At 37.8% G+C, this 22,593-nt stretch overlaps 1 protein-coding gene across 1 annotated transcript in view; it reads left to right on the forward strand.

Annotated features, from left to right (window-relative positions):
* The window catches only part of NELL1 (neural EGFL like 1), a 999,502-nt gene that overhangs the window by 218,981 nt on the left and 757,928 nt on the right, over nucleotides 1–22,593 (forward strand). Inside the window, exons 5-6 of the mRNA XM_068977360.1 lie at nucleotides 18,148–18,220; nucleotides 18,843–18,925. Of these exons, the coding sequence (XP_068833461.1) occupies nucleotides 18,148–18,220; nucleotides 18,843–18,925 (156 nt within the window). The remainder of the gene's footprint in view (nucleotides 1–18,147; nucleotides 18,221–18,842; nucleotides 18,926–22,593) is intronic.

The raw sequence follows: 22,593 nt of genomic DNA on the forward strand, positions 1-22,593 counted from the left end.
TTGCATGAAATATCTCTCCAGCCCCTCACTTTCAGTCTGTATATGTCCCTAGGTTTGAGGTGGGTCTCCGTAGACTGTATATATAGGGGTCTTGTTTTTATATCCATTTGGCCAGTCTTTGTCTTTTGGTTGGAGCATTTAACCCATTTGCATTTTAAGGTAATTATCGATAAGTATGATCCCATTACCATTTACTTTGTTGTTTCAGGTTCATTTTTTTTAAAAAATAAACCTTTTCTGTGTTTCCTGTCTAGAGAAGATCCTTTAGTATTTGTTGAAGAGCTAGTTTGGTGGTGTTGAATTCTCTCAGCTTTTGCTTCTCTGTAGAGCTTTTGATTTCTCCTTCATATCTGCATGAGATCCTTGTTGGGTAGAGTAATCTTGGCTGTAGATTTTTCTCTTTCATCACTTTAACTATGTCCAGTCATTTCCCTTCTGGCCTGAAGAGTTTCTATTGATAGATCAGCTGTTACCCATATGGGGGATCCCCTTGTGTGTTATTTGTTGCTTTTCCCTTGCTGCTTTTAATATTTTCTCTTTGTGTTTGATCTTTGTTAATTTGATTAATATGTGTCTTGGGGTGTTTTGCTTTGGGTTTATCCTGCTTGGGGTCTCTCGGGGTTTCTTAGGCTTGGGTAGATATTCCCTTCCTCATTTTAGGGAAGTTTTCAACTATTATCTCTTCAAGTATTTTCTTATGCCCTTTATTTTTGTCTTCTTCCTCTGAGACACCTATGATTCAAATGTTGGGGCATTTAACATTTCCCCAGAGGTCTCTGAAGTTGTCCTTATTTCTTTCTTTTTTCCTCTCTGCTTCATTTATTTCCACCATTCTATCTTCCACCTCACTTATCCTCTCTTCTGCCTTAGTTACTCTACTGTTGGTTCCCTCCAGAGTGCTTTTAATCTCAGTTATAAGTGTTCATTATTGATCAATTCTTCTTTATTTCTTCGAGGTCCTTGTTAAACATTGCTTGCATCTTCTCAGTACTTGCCTCTAGTCTATTTATCTGTAACTCCATTTGTTTTCAAGATTTTGGGTCATTTTTACTATCATTATTCTGAAAACTTTTTCAGGTAGAGTCCCTATCTCCTCTTTTGTTTGGTTTTGTGGGTTTTTATCATGTTCCTTCACCTGCTGAATATTTCTCTGCCTTTTCATTTTGTTTAGATTGCTGTGTTTGGGATGCCCTTTCTAGAAGGCTGGATGTTCATGATTCCTCTTAATTGTGGAGTCTGCTCCCTGTGGGTAGGGTTGGACCAGTGGCTTGTCAAGGTTTCCTAGTTAGGGGAACCTGCATCTGTGTTCTGGTGGGTGGAGCTGGAGCTCTTCTCTCTGGAGTGCAATGAAGTGTCCAGTAGTGAGTTTTTGGGTGTTTATGGGTTTGGCATGGCTTTGGGCACCTGTCTTTTAATGTTTGGGGTTGTGTTCCTGTTTTGCTGGAGAATTAATGTAATGTGTCTTACACTGGGACTTGTTGCTCTTGGGTGGAACTTGGTTTCAGTGTAGGTATGGAGACTTTTGGGTGAGCTCTTGCCTATTAGTGTTCCCTGGAGTCAGGAGTTCTCTGATGCCCTAAAGTTCTGGAGTTAAGCCTTCTGCCTCTGGCTTTCAGTCCTCAAGACTTCTCTATCCATAAAGCACAAAAGATAAAACCTCTAGGTTAGTGGTGAAACAATTATCCACAACCACAAATACCCAGAGAGATTCACAGAGTTATGTAGAATAGAGAAGAAGGAAGGGGGATATAGAGATGACCAGGAAGAGAAAAGGGAGAGTCAAAAGAGGGGAGAGCAATCTAGCCAGTGATCAAATTCGTAAGTGCTTGTCTCAGCCTGGAACACCCAGGGAGATTCACTGAGTTATATAGAGAAGAAGGAGGAAGTAGACAGAGGTGACTTGGAGGAGAAAAGGGAGAGTCAAAAGGGAAGACAGCAATCAAGCCAGTAATCAAATCTCTAAGTGAAAATGGATACTGAAGATTAGATACTTAATGGTACAAAATTGATAACAGATATCAAAAAGCAGAGATTAAAAACCTAGAATAGAGGTTAGATGCTCAAAAATACAGTATAAAAAATACGGAACAAAACCAATCTCAAAAATTAAAAAACAATATGGAATTTATTTAAAAAAATAGTTTTTTTGAAAGGTAGGCTATTAAAATGAAAGTCAAAGGAGTAATAAAGAAATATTTTTTTAAATTAATGATAATAGTCAAACTATATCTAGGAATTTCTATGGAACTGTTGTGGGCAGTTTGGGGTCAGTTCAGAAGTTGTTTTGTGGAAGTTGCTCAACATTCAACCGATCTTTTGATCAATTTGTGGGGGGTAATGTGGTCGCCCCATCCTGTTCCTCTGCCATCTTGAGACTGCCCCTTGGTTTGGGAATTTATAGGTTTTTTTAAAGGCTTTCTCACTGGTTTTGATCTGTAGGTTTGAAGACTCAAATTTGAGTGTACTGACATAGGTGACATGTATTGATGGTCTAGATTAGAGTTTCATCTTGGTCTCTATAAGGATCTCATAAGATATGGTCAATAGTTATTTTCTAATTTAGTGTCTTTTTAGGTTAATGTCTCTCCAACTTTAGACTGCATCTGAATCTCCAGGAGGGACTGTTAGAACTCAGGCAGCTTAATGTCAGCAAACAGTTTAGTAAGCAGCTCCAAGTTTCTTTACTTCCACAGAAATATTAGAAAACAAGCAGAAACTGTTAGAAGCAACTTTGTCAGAATTTTGGAAAATGTTAAAGACTTACGGCAACCAAGTTAATTCTGAATAAAGAAAAAGGCAACATCAAAATAGTAGGAAAGCTCTGTGGCAGTGTTACTTTCCTTCATCCCACATCAACTATAGCTTGATGGCAGTCTTAAAAGATGTCAGTCCCTGTTCCCAGTAAGAAGCCATGGTCCCTGGTTCCAAGAGAGCAGAGCAAACCTTCTGTCTACAAATTACTTTGCAAGTTTGTTCTGTCTGAGACTACCTGAAGGACTGAATTAAGGCACTTACCTCTGTTTCACCTAACTCAGAATCGGAATTCTATCTGGGCAGAAGAAAGGTAGACATTGCTTAAAAAGAATGCAGAGATACGAGACAACCTGGGGCCAAAGATCGTAGTTCACACACAGACACACTCACACACACACATGTGACAACCTGAAACAAAGAGGGAAAACTGAAGAGAGAGATTCACTGGGCAATTTAAGGCAAGCTCAGAGCAAGATTTTTGCTCAGCAGAGCCCTGGGAACACAGTAAACATTCACTGGGGATGATCCCTAGGATTTGCACAAGCATGGCTAAGTGTTAGAGGGCCCTAGCATATAGCATGTTGTCCCTTATCTTCCCCCTCTCCCAGTTCCTGGCATTCAAGGAAATTGTGTTGGTCTAAAAAATTTCTGAACACAGCTCAGAAGCAGAGATTTCAGTGACCAAACATATTAGATTGGTGCAAGATTAATTTTGTTTTTCCATTTTTGAAATTTGCTATTTGATATTGGAATACATTCTTAAATGTGATTATGTTATACATCATTTTAATGCCCATTTCTCACTTTATGTTTTTCTTTTTGCTAATGACTTATTACTTGCTGTTTATTTTATATTTATTTTAGACTAGGGAAATTATGTTAGACAAAAAGCGAATCTGAGTGGTTTTCTTCATCAAGTTCAAAATGGGCCTTTGAGCAGTGGAGACAACTCACAACATCAACAATGCATTTGGCCCATGAACTTCTAATGAATGTACAGTAAAGTGGTAGTTCAAGAAGTTTTGTGAAAGAGATGAGAGCCTTGGAGATGAGGAGTGCAGTGGCTGGTTATCGGAAGTTGACGACAGCCAATTGAGAGCCATCATCTAAGCTCATCCTCTTACAACTACACGAGAAGTTGCCAAAGAACTCAACTTTGACTATTCTATAGTCATTTGACATTTGAAGAAAATTGGAAAGATGAGGAAACTGAATAAATGGGTGCCTCTTGAGCTGACCAAAAATAAAAAACTTCTCATTTTGAAGTGTCTTCTCTCATTCTATGCAACAAGAAACCATTTATCATTAGAATTGTGACATGCAATGGAAAATGGATTTTATACGACAACTGGAAATGACCAGCTCAGTGACTGGACAGAGAAGAATTCTCAAAGCACATCTCAAAGCCAGAATTGTACCAAAAAAAGGTCAGGGGCACTGTTTGGTGGTTTGCTGCCTATCTGATCCCCTACAGCTTTCTGAATCCCAGTGAAACCATTACATCTGAGAAGTATGCTTAGCAAATTGATGAGATGCAGTGAAAACTGGAACACCTCCAGCCTGCACTGGAAAACATAAAGGGCCCAATTCTTCTCCACAACAACTGCTGACCACATGTCGTACAACCAACACTTCAAAAGTTGAATGAATTGGGCTACAAAGTTTTGCCTCATCTGCCTCATTCACCTGACTTCTCACCAAATGACTAATACTTCTTCAAGCATCTTGACAACTTTTTGCAGGGAAAAGGTTTCCACAAACAGCAGGACACAGATCAAGAGTCCATCAAATCCTGAAGCCTGGATTTTATGCTACAAGAATAATCAAACTTATTTCTCATTGGCAAAAATGTGTTGATTCTAATAGTTCCTATTTTGATTAATAAAGATGTGTTTGAGCCTAGTTATAATGATTTAAAATTCACCATCTGAAACCACAATTACTTTTTAACCAACTGAATAATAAGGAATACAGTCTTTGTGGAAATAGATAAACTCCTAAACAAATGGATCACTGCAGCAATTCAACTATGGACAAGACAAATGAAAAGAACAACAACAACAACAACAACAACAACAAACCAGGAGATCCCGGGGAAGGGAGAGACTGATTTTCAGAGTCATTACAATATTCAGTTGTTCAGTCTTGAAATAAGATGAATCAGAAACGTACTGCCATTCGAAGAAACAAAATAAATAGAAGCCATTCTGGAGGAAGTCCAAAGATTGGATTTAGTAGATGGAGACTTCAAAACAACTGCCTTAAATGTGTTCAAAAACTAAAGGAAAATGTAGCCTAAAAGCTTAAGGAAGTGAGGAAAATTATGTATGAACAAAAGAGAATATCGTTAAAGAGAAAGTATAAAAAGGAACCAAATAGATATCCTGCAACTGAGAAGTACATTTGAAATAGGCATTAGAAGCATTCACCAGCAGGTTTGAGTAGGAAGAAGAAAACAATCACTGAACTTGAAAATAATTGTAATGAAGCAGTCAGAGGACAGAAAGAAAAAGGAGTGAAGTCATAGCTGGAAGCGTGTGAATCCAAGGCATGTGTGGGTATACCAATCATCTCACTGAAACGTCAACTCCTCTTCACTCTTAGTACAGTTTGAAAGCATAGGGGTGGCTTCGTGAGCAGTTAGCCAGTGCCATTCCATGGCTGGTTTAATGCTTCTGCTATTGCCATCTCCAAGTCTTCAATAATGTTTTGAATAAGGGACTGTGCAAATTAGGTAGTTGATCCTAAATAGTGTATATGAGGGTTGTGAGAGTTTACTTGTTTATTATTGATGACTATATCTAGATTCTGAGATTTAACAAGGTCAGAACTCTATTTTATTCAGCAAGTGCTTCAGATATACCAGGTCCATGGTTGGCAGATGGTGTACTCTTAACATGAATGAGTAAATGCACAAGCTGTGAATTGGACTTCTTCTTTGTAAAGTGCAAAGATGTCTCTTGTAAAGGTAATGCAGGTTGAATAAGAATATATACTAAAAGCACCTGACACACAGTAGGTTTACAACATGCATACCCTTCCCCTTATGTATTTAATGTTCCTTGTATGCTTAAGTCTATTCTGTAGTCATGTTAGGTATTTTTTCTACCATTTAGGGACTTTTGTTTCAGTTGGGAGCTCGTGATTAAGAGAGGGAGAAGAGTGGGTCCTATGTCTGTTCCAGCTTGATGAGTGTGTGATTCTCTGTAGATGTAAGGAATCCTTGCTTAAGAACCCCAATACCCATTACAGACAGAAAACACAGAGGCTGTTCATAGGCCTGGACAATCATTTTCCTGCAGAGGTGGGTTGTGGGGATGAGGAATAGAGTACCAACGGTTATTGACTGCTTTCTCTGTTGTAGACCTTGTTTGGCCATACCTGTATGATCTCAGTTTATTACATTTCACCTTCAGAGAATCCTAATTAAATAGTAACGTAATCATCCCTCTGTAGCCTGTTTCTAAGACCCTCTGTGGATATACTAAACTCCACGGTGCTCAACTCCCTTATATAAAATGACAGGGTACAATTGGCCCTTCATGTATCCTGTGGATCGTGCATCTGCAGGTACAAGGGGCTGACTGTGTTACCCCTCGTGTATAAATGAGTCAAGGATACTCAGAAAGACCAAGCAACATGTGTGTTGCATAGTTTATAAGTGAGTGAAATGAGATTAAAACTTAGAACTTTTTTTTTTTCAAGATTTTTGCTCATTCATGCAGCAGATGTTTTGAGGGGCTTGCTTACTATGTCACTGTGTTAGATGGTGGAGTATTTCACTTAAGTATACTGTGTCCCATGGAGAAGACAAACTTATCTTCTTCCTTAGCTCTAACCCGGAATAGGCAGTCTCAGTGGTAAGCACGAAAGGAAGGTGGCAGTTCCACACACCCCATCTTCCTAGGGACCGTTGTGATTCTCCTTATCCCCTAGTATGAGTAGCTCCATCCAATAGCTCTTTAGAAGGAAACCTTTGAAAACTCATCCCCAATTAGTGTCCTGTATACCAGAGTGTGTTCAGTCCATCCTTTGGTGAGGTGAGATGGGCTAGGACAGGGGAGATATGTCAGTGTCTCATTACAGAAATTATCCTGATAGTTTCAGTGTCAAAAAATCTTCCTGTAAAGAGAGGCATTCACTTCTCAGGTGACTTCTCAGACTTTTAATATATATCTTGTAGAAGCTGCCTCCTGGAACCAAGAACCACACCTGTGTTTTGGTTCCAGAACTAAAATTCTTATGTTGTGTTTTCAGGCTAAAACTGTGTTTTTCTTTATTTTAAATATGAAAAAGATATACCACGCAAATAGAGACCAAAAGAAAGCAGGAGTGGCAATACTCATATCCGATAAAATAGACTTTAAAACAAAGACTGTGAAAAGAGACAAAGAAGGCCACTACATAATGATCAAAGCATCAATCCAAGAAGAAGATATAACAATTATAAATATGTATGCACCCAATATAGGAGCACTGCAATATGTAAGACAAATGCTAACAAGTATGAAAGGGGAAATTAACAATAACACAATAATAGCGGGAGACTTTAATACCCCACTCACACCTACGGACAGATCAACTAAACAGAAAATTAGCAAAGAAACGCAAATTTAAATAATACATTAGACCAGTTAGACCTAATTGATATCTATAGGACATTTCACCCCAAAACAATGAATTTCACCTTTTTCTCAAGTGCTCATGGAACATTCTCCAGGATAGATCACATCCTGGGCCATAAATATAACCTTGATAAATTAAAAAAAAATCAAAATCATTCCAATCATCTTTTCTGACCATAATGCTTTAAGATTAGATCTCAATTACAGAAGAAAAAGTATTAAAAATTCCAACATATGGAGGTTGAACAACACACTTCTGAATAACCAACAAATCACAGAAGAAATCAAAAAAGAAATCAAAATATGCATAGAAACTAATGAAAATGAAAACACAACAACCCCAAACCTGTGGGACACTATAAAAGCAGTGCTAAGAGGAAAGTTCATAGCACTACAGGCATACCTCAAGAAATAAGAAAAAAGTCAAATAAATAACCTAACTCTACACCTAAAGCAACTAGAAAAGGAAGAACTGGAGAACCCCAGAGTTAGTAGAAGGAAAGAAATCTTAAAAATTAGGGCAGAAATAAATGCAAAAGAAACAAAAGAGACCATAGCAAAAATCAACAAAGCCGAAAGCTGGTTCTTTGAAAGGATAAATAAAATTGACAAACCATTAGCCAGACTCATCAAGAAGCAGAGAGAGAAAAATCAAATCAATAAAATTAGAAATGAAAATGGAGAGATCACAACAGACAACACAGAAATACAAAGGATCATAAGAGACTACTATCAGCAATTATATGCCAACCAATAAAATGGACAACGTGGAAGAAATGGACAAATTCTTAGAAAAGTACAATTTTCCAAAACTGAACCAGGAAGAAATAGAAAATCTTAACAGACCCATCACAAGCACGGAAATTGAAACTGTAATCAGAAATCTTCCAGCAAACAAAAGCCCAGGTCCAGACGGCTTCACAGCTGAATTCTACCAAAAGTTTCGAGAAGAGCTAACACCTATCCTACTCAAACTCTTCCAGAAAATTGCAGAGGAAGGTAAACTTCCAAACTCATTCTATGAGGCCACCATCACCCTAATACCAAAACCTGACAAAGATACTACAAAAAAGGAAAACTACAGGCCAATATCACTGATGAACATAGATGCAAAAATCCTCAATAAAATTCTAGCAATTAGAATCCAACAACACATTAAAAAGATCATACACCATGACCAAGTGGGCTTTATCCCAGGGATGCAAGGGTTCTTCAATATCCGCAAATCAATCAATGTAATTCACCACATTAACAAATTGAAAAATAAAAGCCATATGATTATCTCAATAGATGCAGAGAAGGCCTTTGACAAAATTCAACATCCATTTATGATAAAAACTCTCCAGAAAGCAGGAATAGAAGGAACATACCTCAACATAATAAAAGCTATATATGACAAACCCACAGCAAACATTATTCTCAATGGTGAAAAATTGAAAGCATTTCCCCTAAAGTCAGGAACAAGACAAGGGTGCCCACTTTCACCGCTACTATTCAACATAGTTCTGGAAGTTTTGGCCACAGCAATCAGAACAGAAAAAGAAATAAAAGGAATCCAAATTGGAAAAGAAGAAGTAAAACTCTCATTATTTGCAGATGACATGATCCTCTACATAGAAAACCCTAAAGACTCCACCAGAAAACTACTAGAGCTAATTAATGAATATAGTAAAGTTGCAGGATATAAAATCAACATGCAGAAATCCCTTGCATTCCTATACACTAACAATGAGAAAACAGAAAGAGAAATCAAGGAAACAATTCCATTCACCATTGCAACAAAAAGAATAAAATACTTAGGAATATATCTACCTAAAGAAACTAAAGATCTATATATAGAAAACTATAAAACACTGATGAAAGAAATCAAAGAGGACGCTAATAGATGGAGAAATATACCATGTTCGTGGATTGGAAGAATCAATATAGTGAAAATGAGTATACTACCCAAAGCAATTTACAAATTCAATGCAATCCCTATCAAGCTACCAGTGATATTTTTCACAGAACTAGAACAAATCATTTCAAGATTTGTATGGAAATACAAAAAACCTCGAATAGCCAAAGCAATCTTGAGAAAGAAGAATGGAACTGGAGGAATCAACTTGCCTGACTTCAGGTTCTACTACAAAGCCACAGTCATCAAGACTATGGTACTGGCACAAAGACAGAAATATAGATCAATGGAACAAAATAGAAAGCCCAGAGATAAATCCACACACCTATGGACAGCTTATCTTTGACAAAGGAGGCAAAAATATACAATGGAGTAAAGACAATCTCTTTAACAAGTGGTGCTGGGAAAACTGGTCAACCACTTGTAAAAGAATGAACTTAGATCACTTTCTAACTCCGCATACGAAAATAAACTCAAAATGGATTAAAGATCTAAATGTAAGACCAGAAACTATAAAACTCCTAGAGGAGAACATAGGCAAAACACTCTCCGACATAAATTACAGCAGGATCCTCTATGATCCACCTCCCAGAATTCTGGAAATAAAAGCAAAAATAAGCAAATGGGATCTAATTAAAATTAAAAGCTTCTGCACAACAAAGGAAAATATAAGCAAGGTGAAAAGACAGCCTTCGGAATGGGAGAAAATAATAGCAAATGAAACAACTGACAAACAACTAATCTCAAAAATATACAAGCAACTTATGCAACTCAATTCCAGAAAAATAAACGACCCAATCAAAAAATGGGCAAAGAACTAAATAGACATTTCTCCAAAGAAGACATACGGATGGCTAACAAACACATGAAAAGATGCTCAACATCACTCATTCTCAGAGAAATGCAAATCAAAACCACAATGAGGTACCACTTCACACCAGTCAGAATGTCTGTGATCCAAAAATCTGCAAGCAATAAATGCTGGAGAGGGTGTGGAGAAAAGGGAACCCTCCTACACTGTTGGTGGGAATGCAAACTAGTGCAACCACTATGGAAAACAGTGTGGAGATTCCTTAAAAAATTGCAAATAGAACTGCCATATGACCCAGCAATCCCACTGCTGGGCATACACACTGAGGAAACCAGAATTGAAAGAGACACATGTACCCCAATGTTCATCGCAGCACTGTTTATAATAGCCAGGACATGGAAACAACCTAGATGTCCATCAGCAGATGAATGGATAAGAAAGCTGTGATACATATACACAATGGAGTATTACTCAGCCGTTAAAAAGAATACATTTGAATCAGTTCTGTTGAGATGGATGAAACTGGAGCCGATTATACAGAGTGAAGTAAGCCAGAAAGAAAAACATCAATACAGTATACTAACACATATATATGGAATTTAGAAAGATGGCAATGATGACCCTGTATGCAAGACAGCAAAAAAGACACAGATGTGTATAGCGGACTTTTGGACTCAGAGGGAGAGGGAGAGGGTGGAATGATTTGGGAGAATGGCATTGTAACATGTATACTATCATGTAAGAATTGAATCACCAGTCTATGTCTGATGCAGGATACAGCATGCTTGGGGCTGGTGCATGGGGATGACCCAGAGGGATGTTGCGGGGAGGGAGGTGGGAGGGGGGTTCATGTTGGGATCGCATGTACACCCGTGGTGGATTCAGGTCAATGTATGTCGAAACCAATACAGTATTGTAAAGTAAAATAAAGTAAAAAAAATAAAAAAATAAAAAAATAAATATGAATGGTCACTTCAAAGGCAAAGTAAAAGATAAAGCTGTCAAGTCTTATTCTGGTTCCTGGTGGATCCTTAGGAATAGTGCAATAAAATGTTGCTGATGAAAGGGCAGAGGATGGAATCATTTGCTTGGTGTTTTACACATAAACCTCTAGTGTTAGTTACTGCCTATCAGAGACACAACACAAGCTGGGGATTTCTTCACTTCAAAACAGCATCCATTTGAGAAAGTAGTTGGCCAGTACTGATAGGCTTATCTGAATCTGATTGTCAAAGATTTTCATTATCAAGGTGGTTGCCTACCGCTCAATTTCCCTTTGATGCGTACTAAGCTGATTATGCTGTCACTATTCCAGAGGGTAAAGAAATGAAAAAAACAAGTTTAGGTGAATCACAGTGCTTCAGAGGTTTGGTTGTTCTGATAGTTTCTAAATGGCTGAGCTCTCAGGGAGAATTCTGATCCCAAAGCCATTTACAAAGTTAGAACTATTCTCTCAGTTGGTGTCTCTGTGTCCGGTGAATTTAGGTCTGAAACCTTTCCCTTACCTGGACTTCACTGTCTCCTTAACAGCTGAGCTGTCACGGGGAAGTGAAATTGATTACTTTTTTTTTCTCTGCCACAGCTGTTGTTTTTTACCTCAGCTGGTTCCCATAATTCCACAGATGGTAAGCATATGTTTATAGGCACATAGAATAAGAAGCTATACTGAATTCCTCCCATCTCTAATTCTTATTTTTTCCTTTCATGCAGAAAGTCAAAGTCATACAGCCAGGGAATCATATATTTGTAGATTAATATTTCTGTGCATAAAGTCTTTGGAAACAGCAGGAAAGCTAATGATATGCTAATGAGCTGACAGTTTTTATTGATTGTAATAGAAGTCGACAAGTGTCTGTCTTGGCTTTTATGCAAGCTGGAATATTTTATTAACTGTCTTCAAGGCAGAAATACATAATTGGCTGCATTTTGAAAACCCTCCTTGTCAGTTTCGCCAAGTCTTACTTTTTGTTAGCCTGTTGCCAAAGCTTGGGTCCTTGCCAGTTTATAAACAGAACACATCTTCATCCATATATTTACATGCCTGCCAGGAACTCTTCCCCACTCCCTTTTCCTTTCCCCTTCAAAGCAATTTGTTTCAGTGTTTTAGCCTACAAAAAAGGAAACCATTTTCTTCAGTGTAAACAGAGATCTGCAGGGAAATAAGAGTGTTAAAGAAGAATTAGCATTTGTTTGGCGGCAAAGCTGCTTTCATTTGTATCAGAAAACTCCAAGTGTTGGAAGGGCTTGCCTAATCTTCCTTATTCCACATAGAAGAGGCTAATAATGGCATAATTTTTCTAACTCTTTTTCTGCATCTTCCTGTATTTTTTAGTGTGAAATGAGAAATGTTCTTGGAACAAGGGAAATAATGGGCATTAGTGCCCCAGACCAGGAAAAAAAAACAACAACAACAACACATAACGTATCACCTGCCTGGTGCAAATTTATTTTTCAGTACCTGGTGAGCTGAGTGCAGGAAGCCAAAGAAGGTGGCAACAGGTGGATGTAACAAAGAGGAAGAAAGATCCATTTTCTCTTTCCATTGTACTAATAGTCAAAGCTTGTTAATTTGGGCTCTGCCCCTTAGGGATTTATTTAGAGCCCCAGAGTGGCTGAGATTTAGCATTGTACTTACAACAAGAAAACGGATTGTTTAGCAAGTTAATAGTGTAAATAAGATTGCAGGGGAGACTGTTAGGCTACCTAAAAGGACCTTAGTTTTCCAGCACTGAAAAACTATTTCAGCAGACTGTTAGCATCAACTCATTATGGACAGTTGAATAGTATCTCCATGAAGGAGATAGTCTCTCCATGAAGGCAATTAAGATAGAAACTCTTTTTTTTTAGTTCTTTTCCATCTTTTTTTAATTTTTAATTGGAGGATAATTTCTCCAAAATGTCGTGTCAGATATTGTGGAGCACTGAGGTGGGTGGCCGGAGGGAGTTTGCTGTGTGACACAGGGAGCTCATTCGGTGGTCTAGAACCTTATTTTGAGAACAGGACTACCTTGTAGCACCATCTTGTGAGTCCATGTAACTAGGAGACTTTCTCGATGATTTTATTTACACTATGAACTACGGTGTTGGAGAAGACTCTTGTGAGTCCCTTGACTGCAAGGAGATCCAGCCAGTCAATCTTAAAGGAAATCAACCTTGAATATTCATGGGAAGGACTGATGCTGAAGCTCCAATATTTTGGCCACCTGATATCAAGAACTGACTCATTAGAAAAAACCCTGATGCTGGGGAAGATTGAAGACAGGAGGAGAAGGGGACAACAGAGGATAAGATGGTTGGATGGCATCACCGACTTGATGGACATGAATTTGAGCAAACTCCAGGAGTCGGTGATGGACAGGGAGGCCTGGTGTGCTGCAGTCCATGGGGTCGCAAAGAGTTGGACACAGCTGACCGACTGCACTGAACTGATAGTGGCCCAGCACTGGTCTGAAATTAGCAGACCTGTAGTTGATGGCCCAAGATTAAGGTGTCCTTTTGTTGTTCTTGTTGAGTCACTAAGTCAGGTCCAACTCTTTGCAACCTCATGGACTGCAGCATGCCAGCCTTCCCTGTCCTTCACCATTTCCCGGAGTTTGCTCAAAGTCATGTCCATTGAGTTGGTGATGTCATCCAGTTGTATCCCTTAGAAAAGCTAATTAAAATATCAGAGCTTTTAGATTTTTCATAGGTCTAATGACAAGGTGATCAGTTCCTAGATCAGTAGTTTTCATCAGGCATATCAAAATCACCTCAGGGCCATTTAAAATTTTTATAGAAAACTGTGCTCCCTCACCCTCGTTTAAAATGCTGATATGTACCCCTAGTTTAACAACTAGCATTCCACGTGATTTTCACAGACTCTTAAGAGCTATAAATTAATACTTTAATATTGTGTCAGAGAGGAAAAAACATCTTCTTCTTCTCTCCTAGGTTTTTCTGGCAAGTCTATGAATTAAACTGATGTAAGACCAGTTAGCAGATACTCAAATTTCAACGACATGTATACATGGCTGAGATCCAGGAAAACTAAGTAGCTTACCATAAATGGCTGAAATACCTCACCTTAAATACCATTTTCAGCTAAAGACTAACTGGACGTGGTGGTAGAACTTTGGGATTACAAAGGGGAGGTAGACGATTCACATGGAGATGGAGATGGCAGATAAATGTTTGCTGGACCTGCAGAGACGGTGGGGTGCAGAGTGCATGCTGATCTTGTTTCCCTATCACACCTGGCTCATATTCCTTGCAGAGATCTCTGGTAATAGCTCTCTTCTGGGAACAGACCTTCTATCTAGATCCTTTTGGATAGTTAGGATGAAGGTCAAAGTTTCTTCCTCTGTCTTTTGGGCTTTGATTGTTTTCAGGTCTAATTGACTTACATTCCAATGAAACATTTCAAGTGGTAACTTTTGCTCACCTACAATTATATACTTCATAGTTTTTAAGCATTTGATATAGGTAAGGTGTTGATTGTGACTACTTTGTCAAATATACTATGATGGGAATTGCAGGGGATGCTGAGCTGAAAGCCTATGTTCTGTCCTTCATGGTGTGTTTCTAATTTAGTCATTTGGTTGGTTGCCGTTCAGTTCTAGATAGTAATATTTTACTCTATTTGTGTATTGGATGTTGATGCTACCTTTACCATTGTGTAAGGAGTAAATATTGCTCTAGGAAATCCAAATGATTGATAACAGGGAGCACATTCAGTAGCTCAGTCTTGTCCGACTCTTTGTGATGCTATGCACTGTAGCCTGCCAGGCTCCTCTGTCCATGGGATTTTCCAGGCAAGAATACTGGGATGGATTGCCAGTTCCTTTTCCAGGGACAACAGGGCAGCGTGTTTCAAAGTGGGGCCTCTTGACTTTTTGTGAGAATCCTCTGGGATAGCTTTTGAAAATGATGAATCTGGGTCCACCCTGATTCTTCTGAAACAGAATCTGGCATTGACCCAGGAATCTGAAGGTTAAATACTCAATGTGATTCTTAAGAAGCTGGCATTTTGAGAAATACTGCCGTGGTGAATGGTATGAAATAAAGCATAGTCTCAAAAAATGAGATCAAAGGAGGTCTGCTGGTATAGGCTCAGCCAGAGTTTCTTTTTTTCAGTTAAGTATAGATACATTTAAAGTGAAATGAAGAAAAATAATAGAAATTCTATCTTTTTATCCCTCATTTTTCCTTTTTGGGGGAGAAGTTGCTGTGCTTTAAGGTATGCTTTCATCTTTAGAAATCCTCATAGATGATTTTTCTGGGCGAGATGGCTGATCAAGCTTCTTTGTTGTTTGCTGTTTTATGCTTTATAAAATTCTGTTTTCTAAAGAAAACTAAGTGCCTAGCAAATGCTTCCTTTATCAACAAATGTCCAGGAAATAAATACAATCTGCCCGCTATCTGCTGTTTCCACGTCTTCAGAATCAACCAATTTTGACCCGCAGTTGGTTGATTCCATGCATGCTGAGCCTGTGTATACAGAAGTCATAGTCATTTTATATAAAAGACTTGAGAATCTGCAAGTTTTTGTATCCCTGATGGGTGGAGGGAAAAGGAGGTCCCAGAATTACCTTCCAACTGCTGAGGGATGACTCTAGTCCATATGACAATACACAGTGCAAGACCTTTGGGTTATTATGAGAAAGTCCTGGGATATATACATAGATATGTATTTACAGGTAAATGCATACACTCACTCTTCTTTGGGTTACAGTTGTTATTTGTACAGTATATTCTGCCTTTCTTTTTAATCCAGACTGGAATTATAATTATTCAAACAAATTAGCATTCCCATCTTGATTCATTTGGTAAGAACACATTTTTAAGCCAGTATGTGGGCTGACTCTCATGACCTTTTTTTTTTTTTTTAAGAAAAAAATATGAAGTGCCTTGAGGTTTTGTGCTGATGGGGATCAAGAATCCATTCTTATTTCCATTTTTGTTCAGGTCAACACCATTGACCTTCATCTAATGATCTGTGTAACACACATGTGTGTGCTAGAGATTAAAAGTAGAAAGAGAAGTGAGGAGGGATGCAGGAAGAAGAAAGTGTGGGAGAGACAATTAGTAATTTTAAAATGACAGAATCAGTCAGTCATTAAAATAAAAGGGCCACTTTGCTATAGAGCAGAAAATAACGCAACATTGTAAAGCAACTATGTGACAAAAAAAAAAAAAAGCCAAAAAAGAATACTACTGTGTCTAATACACATTGCTACAGGATAAGCAAGAGATATCCTTTCAAATGGATTTTCCATTTCTTTTGGCAAAGATAATACCATGAGAAATATAGTCTAGGTTTCCAAGGGTCTTTTTCATGGCTAATAAAAATAAGAATGATTTAGGCTCTTCTGGCCAGCAGATAATAGACCCAGCCCTTTCCTAATATAATATTTTCTCTCCTTTTGCATCACTCAGGGTGATCAACTGTCCTGTTTTGCCTGGCAGTCTCAGTTTTAGCACCCAAATCTCTAAATCCCAGGCAGACCTAGATAGTCACTCTAACTTCATCCATGTTTAGCTTCATTAGACAGATATTTTCTAATGTGATATCTCTCTCTGATGGTCTGTTCTTTGATGGAAATCTATAGCTTTGTTTACTCTTGACTGATTTTTTCGTTTATCTTGAAAGTTAGCAAAAGCACACAGATCTAAATTGTGACCATTTCAGTTTGGACAAAGATTTCATTGACCCAGCACTTAAGTGCTAGAAGGTTCTGCAGCTTTTGCATAAAGCACTTCTTTTTCTCTAGATCTAGTGACTGAGGCTCAGAGAAGGTGGTTGACTTCCTAAGTAAACCTAGTTAGCTACAGATAAACCATTGACTGCCAATCCCATGCTTTTCTCAGATTCTCAAACATGCTTGAAAGGTGCCCTGGCCTCTTAAAAGAGATAATTTGCTTTGAAAAACTGTACAGTATTGTGCCAGGAAGAAGCTGATTGACTTAGATTGTACTCCATTAATTACTCCCTGTAATTCCCTTGCAAGACATGGCAAATTCTTTTCGAAGAACTGTAGCAGGGACCTCCTTCCCATGGTGAGGCTGTCTGCTCCGGTAATCACAGACACTGCATCATCCTCAAAGAGGAAGAGATTAATAAAGGTATCTAGTTTTGAGGAAGAGGCCTTTTGACTCTGTTGTTGCTATTAACATTTCCAATTATTATTTTATCTTGAAATAATAAGCAGAAACAGCATTTGCTGATTACCTTTTGCTCTTCCAGAGGATAAACACATAAATGTTAAACTTTACTCCCTCTGAAAGACTTGCCACACTATCATAAGCCTATATTTTATTTGTAGATTAAGCTGAGTGTACTGAACCAGCTTCTACATGTTCCATCTGTTCTATAATATCTTTTCCATCAAATCAGGGAAAAAATACCCTAGAAACAAAATCTTGAAATTCAACATGAAAAATCCAAACGCTATGTCAATATTTTCATTGAGAGATGACAGCCCCAATGACTTTCTTAAATTAGGGCTGTTCTTCTAGACATATTGCAAAATTAAAAGACCTCCTTTCATCCACAGTGAGATGTTGAACAAATCTTAAGACTCACCAGCAAAGACTCATATTATTCAATTAGCTGAGAGCAAGGTTCTTAGTTTTCCCCAAGTCTAATATTATTTCCTTGATAAAATGAATCAGTAGAGCATTTTAGTCTAATATGTTCCTGTAGTCTCTTTCTCCTACCTAAGATAATACTGGAAATCAGCAATATTTAATGTTTTAAGATGACTAGGGCATTGAGGAGAATTTTTATTGCATCAGTGCCTTTTTAAGGGCCAGTTTAAAAACATTGACTGATGGATCCTTAGTTCTATGATATGATTAACATGAATCAGTAGTAAGTAATTATAGCTTTCTCAAGATGAATGGACATTTTGAGATTTCTGGAAGAGCATGAGTTGGAGTAGGTCAATGTGGCCAACTCAGCTTCTGAATGAGGTTATCAGTCATGTTAAATAAAAAAATCTTCCCTGCAGAGAGCATGTGACAGGGGCCATTTGAACTGATACGTGTAATAGTGATTGCCACCTCTCTCTTCTTTTATCAAGGGGATTATCCAAGATGGGAAAATCATCTTCATGCCAAATGGATATATAACACAGTGTCCAAACCTGAATCGCAGTAAGTAGCAACTTAAAGCATTTCAGAATTATGTAATATAACTTGTTGATAATATGAGAGAAGCTGTCAGGAAGGAGATACACAAACTATTTACATTGTTGACTTATGAGGTGGTGGGATTAGTGAGAGATCTTAGGTATCCTAAATACTTCTGTCTTTGAATTTTTAAAAAGTTTATGTATTATTCATAGAATTAAAATTTGAAGATAAGAAAAGTTAACATGAGCAGTTTTTAGTCTGTAGATTGATACAGAAAGTTATGCTTGATATAACTATATAAATGCATGTATAAAAACTATTTTTAGAACTTCTTGAATTAGCTAGTTTACTTTTGCTGCTTCTGTGATAATTCACAATTCTTTAGGGCTGATAATGAGCTTAATTTAAATTTTAAAATGTTTTACAGTTTAAAATATACTGCCTTTCCTTTCAGTTCATTTCATTTTTATTAATGAAAGGGAAAGATCTAGATCTGAAATCCTTGTGAATTCACTCCAGTTTTGAAGTCAAACTTAACCAGAAAAGTGAAAACCCTTCTACATAACCAAACAACTATGGTTGAAAAATATGTTTTCTTCTGTTAGCACAGTATCAACATTTATTTTATATTTTCTTTATTGAGCTTGCCCAACTTGCAGTGATTTCTTAAGCCTGGTGCAAGGAATAATGGATTTACAAGAGCTTTTGGCCAAGATGACTGCAAAAGTAGGTATCTAAACTTCATTTGTGATGTTTCATTTTTTTGTCTATCCTATCTGGAATTCAGAGTGATTTGCTATAGTGAAAACATTTTTAGCTTTGGCATCTGCAATATGTTAACATAAAAATGGCTTACTCTTTCTTGAAATAGGACAACCTATAGTAAACATAACCATTTACATCTTCGATGCTATTGAGCTGTATCAAAATGTTTACTTGAAAAATGTTTGGAAGAAAGAGGCAATATGTATCACTGTAGCCTCCCTGGGAGTGGAAAAGGAATTTTCCCATTGGCTATTAAACTAGTAACACTGTGAGCTAATATATGGTCGAAGTCACTGCTGCTTATAAGCTAATGCATTCTGGATGCAAGAATAATTACCAATAATCAGAAAGGGCAAAATCACTGTTGTTAGGAACAGATTACTGTCACAGGAAGGCATTATATCACATTTCTAATACATAACTCATTTTAAAACTGGTCCTGAGTTCAAATAGTTGAGGAGGCAAGTTTGCTTTTAACAACTGCAGTCTTCTACTTCTGTATCTCTCCATCTTCTCCATCATCCACTTGACAAACATCTTTTGAGGATTTGCTCTTTGCTTGACACTGTGTTAGGTACAGAGGAGGCAGACGTCATATTGAGTGGCAGAGCCAGAAATGTAGATAATTAGGGGCTTTAATAATATATATTCATAAAATTTAGATTGATAATGAAAAGCGCTGAGCCTTGTGAAGAAAGGTGCTGAATAAATAGAAAGCGTGGCTATTGCTGTTGTTATGATACTGATCCATCATGGACACGAGTTCCGGCCTAGGGCGAAGAAAGAATTAGGTTGGGCCTAAGAGACATTATACTCTGCAAAAGGAAGACTTTTAATAACAGTGAAAATGATACATTAATCCTGTCCACCTGCAGCTGTGACGGCTCCTACCATCAGCCATAGTACGAGGGAAAAATTGGTGGGGTAGGTCAGTGTTTGGGAGGTAGGGCTGTATTTTGGACTCAAAGATTGTGCTGCTGAAGACAGTCTTTCTGTTTGAAACTACGTTTTTTTGGGCAAGTCTTTTTTTTTTTGTCTGCAAAGGAGAGAAAGAGCACTTTCGTAAAGGGAGAAACTAAAACAGAAACGAGAGCTTTTCACTTCGGAGTATAGTGGAAATGTGAAATGCAGGCAATTATTTGCCTTCCCAGCTTGCAGCGTGTAGAAGCTATTATTTCATATTGTCTGGAGCAGCTTGATCTCAATACTGTTAATTAGATGGCTTGGTACCAAATTTTTGGACCAAGAAACATGCCGCTCAGCTTCAGGTGACTGTGGTTCTCCATATCCTGGGGTCGATGGGCCCTTTTTGTTCACTCTTTTTTGTTACAGGAATGTCATTTTTGTCTTTTTAGCTGTACATTATCTAGCAGCCACATTGAGCTCTGTCCTCAAAACATTATTATGTAAAATGGGCATTTGTGAGGCAGAAGATATTTAATTGTGGGTGATTACAAGCAGAAAATGGTGTAATCCACCTTCTAAACACCCCCCGGCCCTGTGGAAGATTTATAAGTCTATTTCTTTCAAATTGTGAATAGAATTATAATTAGAAAACTGAGGACTTCAATTTTCTCTGCAAAATTTGGAACCCATGATAATCTGGGGAGCTGGCAAACTTTTTTGTAAAGGGCCGGTTAGTAAATTTTAGCTTTTGTAGATCAAGAAGCAAAATTGAGAACATGATGTATATATTTATTTCACATGAATGAAATTGATCAATATAACATGAAGATACTCAACACGGCTAATCATCAGGGAAATGCAAATCAAAACCACGCAATGAGATATTACCTCACACCTGTCAGATTGGCTATCTTCAAAAAGAATGCAAGTAGCAGATGCTACTGTTTTCTCCATAGTAAAGGGAAACTATGTAAACTGTTATAATACTTTGTTGAATTGTTTTCATTTACAGTAGAAACTTTGTAAACTACTGGTGGAAGTATAAATTGAGGCAGCCACTGTGAAAGATGGTATGCAGGTTTCTCAAAAAACTAAATGTAGAACTACCTTATGACCCAGCAGTTCCATCCCTGGGTACATATCCAAAGAAAATCAAAATACTAATTCATAAAGATACATGCACTCCAGTGTTCATAGCAGCTTTATTTAGAATTGCCAAGCTATGTAAGCAACCCTTGTGTCCATCAACAGATGAATGGATAAAGAAGATGTGTACATATACATATTATATTGTAGCTTGTTACCAAATTTTTGGACCAAGAAAGATGCCACTCAGCCTCAGGTGACATGCACACACACAGTGGAATACTACTCAGCCATAAGAAAAGAGTGAAATTGTGCCATTCACAGCAGTGGACTTGGAGGGCATTATACTAAGTGAAATAAATAAGCGAAAGACAAATGCTGTTTGATATCATTTATATGTGGAATCTAAAAAATACAACAAACTAGTGAATATAACAAAAAAGAAGCAGACTCATAGAGAACAAAATTGCAATTTCTAGTGGAGAGGGCTGGAGGAACAATATCGGGATAGTGAATTAAGAGGTGCAAACTATTGTACAGTATATCATGGTAGCTTATTATATAGCAAGGAGCATATAGTCAGTATGGTATAACTAAAAATGGAGTATAAACCTTTAAAAATTGTAAATTACTATATTATACACCTGTAACTTATAATATCTTATACATCAACCATACTTCAATTAAAAAATATAATCACTGAAAAATATAAAAATCATTCTCGGCTCACAGGCCATACAAAAATAAGTGGTGGGCCAGATTTGATCCATGGGCTTTGGTTTGTCAACCCCTGATCTGGAATAAGCTGGAAAGATACTAGGTAATATTTATTGAACATTTACTATGAGTTAGTTACAGTGCTTAAATTTTTAGATTCCCTCTCTTTAATCCTTACAGCAATCCCGAGTCAGGTTTATTAGCCCACTCTCCAGGAGAAGATGGAGTTCCAAGAAGGTTGTATAAGTTTTCCCAAGAAAAGTGAATGGCAAAGCTGGAATTCAAGCTTAGATTCTGAAAGTTGGAACATGACTGAGAAAGTTTATGGTTGGAGGAGAAAGGATTAGAAAGAGACTCAAAAGATATGAAGGAGGAATGACTGATGGAGAAAGAGAGGAAGATGCTGCCAGTAAGAGGATGGCAATAATAGTGAGAAGAAGCATGGGCATGCAAGAGGAGGGAAAAAGGGGAGTGTGTGTTCAGATGGCATCTGTTGGGAGTGAAACGTGAGCATAGAGCTTGTAGTAGCTTTTGAAGGAGGAAGATCAGGTAAGAACAAGGCCTCTGATGTCACCCATCTGGCTATAGCCACTTGTTGTCCTTAGGTTTATGTGGCAATTTTCTGAGTTCTGGGTTCACATTATGTGTGCTTCTGCCAGGACCACTCAAGGGCAACTTCTATTGCATGATCTCTTTAAGGTTTTTCAGATCATGGGCATGACTCAGAATTAGACTGCAAACCTGGGATCAGCCAGGTGAATTCTCAGCAAAGAATTCCTTAAGACTTCTCAAGGAAGATATTTCTCTCTAGCCAGGACCACAGTCAGAACTGGATGGTCTTCCTTCTGTGCCTGTATAAGCTTTGTTTCTTTTTCATTCACTCTGAAGCTGAGTGCCCTTTGAGGCCCCACTTTGATGTA

This window comes from Capricornis sumatraensis, chromosome 8 (genome assembly GCF_032405125.1).
Source record: "Capricornis sumatraensis isolate serow.1 chromosome 8, serow.2, whole genome shotgun sequence".
Classification (NCBI taxonomy): Eukaryota; Metazoa; Chordata; class Mammalia; order Artiodactyla; family Bovidae; genus Capricornis; species Capricornis sumatraensis.